General features: G+C 35.7%; 1 protein-coding gene across 1 annotated transcript in view; it reads left to right on the top strand.

Moving 5' to 3' along the window:
- LOC107579327 (ubiquitin-40S ribosomal protein S27a) overlaps positions 1-954 on the top strand; it is a 2,783-nt gene extending 1,829 nt beyond the window's left edge. The window contains exons 4-6 of the mRNA XM_016265170.1: positions 266-351; positions 451-582; positions 706-954. Coding sequence (XP_016120656.1) covers positions 266-351; positions 451-582; positions 706-855 — 368 coding nt within the window. The 3' untranslated portion in view covers positions 856-954. The remainder of the gene's footprint in view (positions 1-265; positions 352-450; positions 583-705) is intronic.
- The last annotated feature ends 1,301 nt before the right edge of the window (positions 955-2,255 follow it).

The raw sequence follows: 2,255 nt of genomic DNA, 5'->3' as shown, positions 1-2,255 counted from the left end.
AAACACACCTTAGTATCGATATTTTTAGTTTGAGTATCGATACTTTCGATACTCGCGTCAGTATCGATATATATCGATACTTAGGATCGATACGCCCATCCCTAGTTTTGATCCACTTCAAATGTTGACTAGTGCGTGCATGCATGTGTGTGTGTATATATATATATATATATATATAATATAATTTTTTTTTTTAAATTTTACACACTTAACAGCATTGCACACGTTATGACAAAAGGCTGACTGCTATATGTATTGAATGCAGGAATCCCTCCTGATCAGCAGAGGTTGATCTTTGCTGGCAAACAGCTGGAGGATGGACGCACCCTGTCTGACTACAACATTCAGAAGGTTAGTGAATAATGGTGCAGTCATATATAAATGTTAGGTTCATTGCTTTTCCTGTCATGTAATACACTTGAACTAACTTCATTGTGGTCGTGCATTCAGGAGTCCACACTGCATCTTGTGCTGAGACTGCGTGGTGGTGCTAAGAAGAGGAAGAAGAAGTCCTACACCACCCCCAAGAAGAACAAGCACAAGAGAAAGAAGGTCAAGCTCGCTGTGCTGAAATATTACAAGGTCAGTTTCAACAGTGAGATTCAACATCTCCTAAACTCAAGTCTTTTTTGCCAGCTGCGTGTGTTCTGTATTCAGCTTTGGGAGTTGCTAGTATGATTTCATGCTGTCTGTCTTGATCCTCAGGTTGATGAGAACGGCAAGATCCACCGGCTGCGCCGCGAGTGTCCAGCAGATGAGTGTGGAGCCGGGGTGTTCATGGCCAGCCACTTTGACCGTCATTACTGCGGGAAGTGCTGCCTGACTTACTGCTTCAACAAACCGGAGGACAAGTGAAGTACAGTCCTGACAACATGCTCGGTGTAATACAGGAGATTGTCTGTTCTGGAATTTGTACTTTGTAAATAAAATTGGCCTGCCACATTCAAAAATGAATCTCTTGAGTCTTGATTAATATCACTTTTTGGGGTTTTAACTTTATTAGGCATTCAATCTAATATGCTAAAGTAAGAAGTTGGATACAACTGATGGTAAATGATTTAAAAAAAACCTGATTCTTGGGAACAGGACATGCAGAATACAGTCTATTTTAGATGGGCTGTCTTTCATTTTGCACTGGAATATTGTTTTCTTACCTTAAATATAACATGCATTTAATTTTTTTTAAAATGTTCCTATTTTTAAAGCTTTAGTATTTGTTTTTCAAGGTGTACACCTTTAATTACCAGTGAATGTAGACTTTTCTGTCATCTGTCACTTATTTTCCCCCTCAGAGTAGCTATTTCTACCCAATAAAATATTTTAGAGCTTGACATAACTAGAAAAAAAATATGTATTATAAAATGCACATGACAAGATTCTATACTTTTTTTTTTTACTTGTAAATTTGTTTTCAGTTCCAAGAAATTACACTTAATGTTCATATATCCAAGTTTGGGAACCCTGCTTCTAAAAAAATGACACGTTGAGGGAACAAACTAAAATAAGATATAATGTTAGCTTATGTCTTGATTTTGAGCTATTATAAATTATTTACCTTCCTTAAATATGTGTGTGGTGTTTTTGCCCCATATCCCAGGAATTTCATTTCCATCCAGACTTTAAAAATATATTTAATGTATTGTTCAACATATTACAAAAGCTATATTGTGCGATAAGTTTAAATACATAATGTATGAAGTAGGATGAAAATCAATATTTTTCAAAAGAACGATTTTTGAAAATGTGACTTCCTCATTTTTATTTACATTACAAGATACATTATGAACACTTATTTCAGTCCTGATATCTAGAGTCAAAATGAAGACAATCAAATTTTACTTTTTTTTTTTTAATTACCTGTTGGTGACTAGGTTTGCTACAGCTAGTCTTGTTATAGCTACTGCATGTGCATGTAAACTACACAGCATAGTATACCAATGAGCCAAATGCAGTCCCTTAAAATCCTGGATCCCAAGAAATTTTCTGTTTGATCTCAGATTGACTGTAACAAATAATTTCATCCCCAGGTTTGTATTCAAGTTCTTCATTATCTAGAGAAAGGCCACATTCCATGCCTGTCTTTACTGTCAGAACTTCATCCTTCAGATGTTTCAGTGTTATCACGGATCCTGAAGGAGGAAACAAATGCATGGAGAAAAAAAAAACATTCAAACATTATATTAGCATATATTTAACAGCTAACTGGCATTGGTTTACCTTCCCAGAGAATGTTTCTCCCTCGAACAAGTCTGAAT

Source organism: Sinocyclocheilus grahami, unplaced genomic scaffold (assembly GCF_001515645.1).
Source record: "Sinocyclocheilus grahami isolate Dianchi unplaced genomic scaffold, SAMN03320097.WGS_v1.1 scaffold16654.1, whole genome shotgun sequence".
In the NCBI taxonomy this organism is placed as follows: domain Eukaryota; kingdom Metazoa; phylum Chordata; class Actinopteri; order Cypriniformes; family Cyprinidae; genus Sinocyclocheilus; species Sinocyclocheilus grahami.
This window is presented reverse-complemented; position numbering and strand designations above follow the sequence as displayed.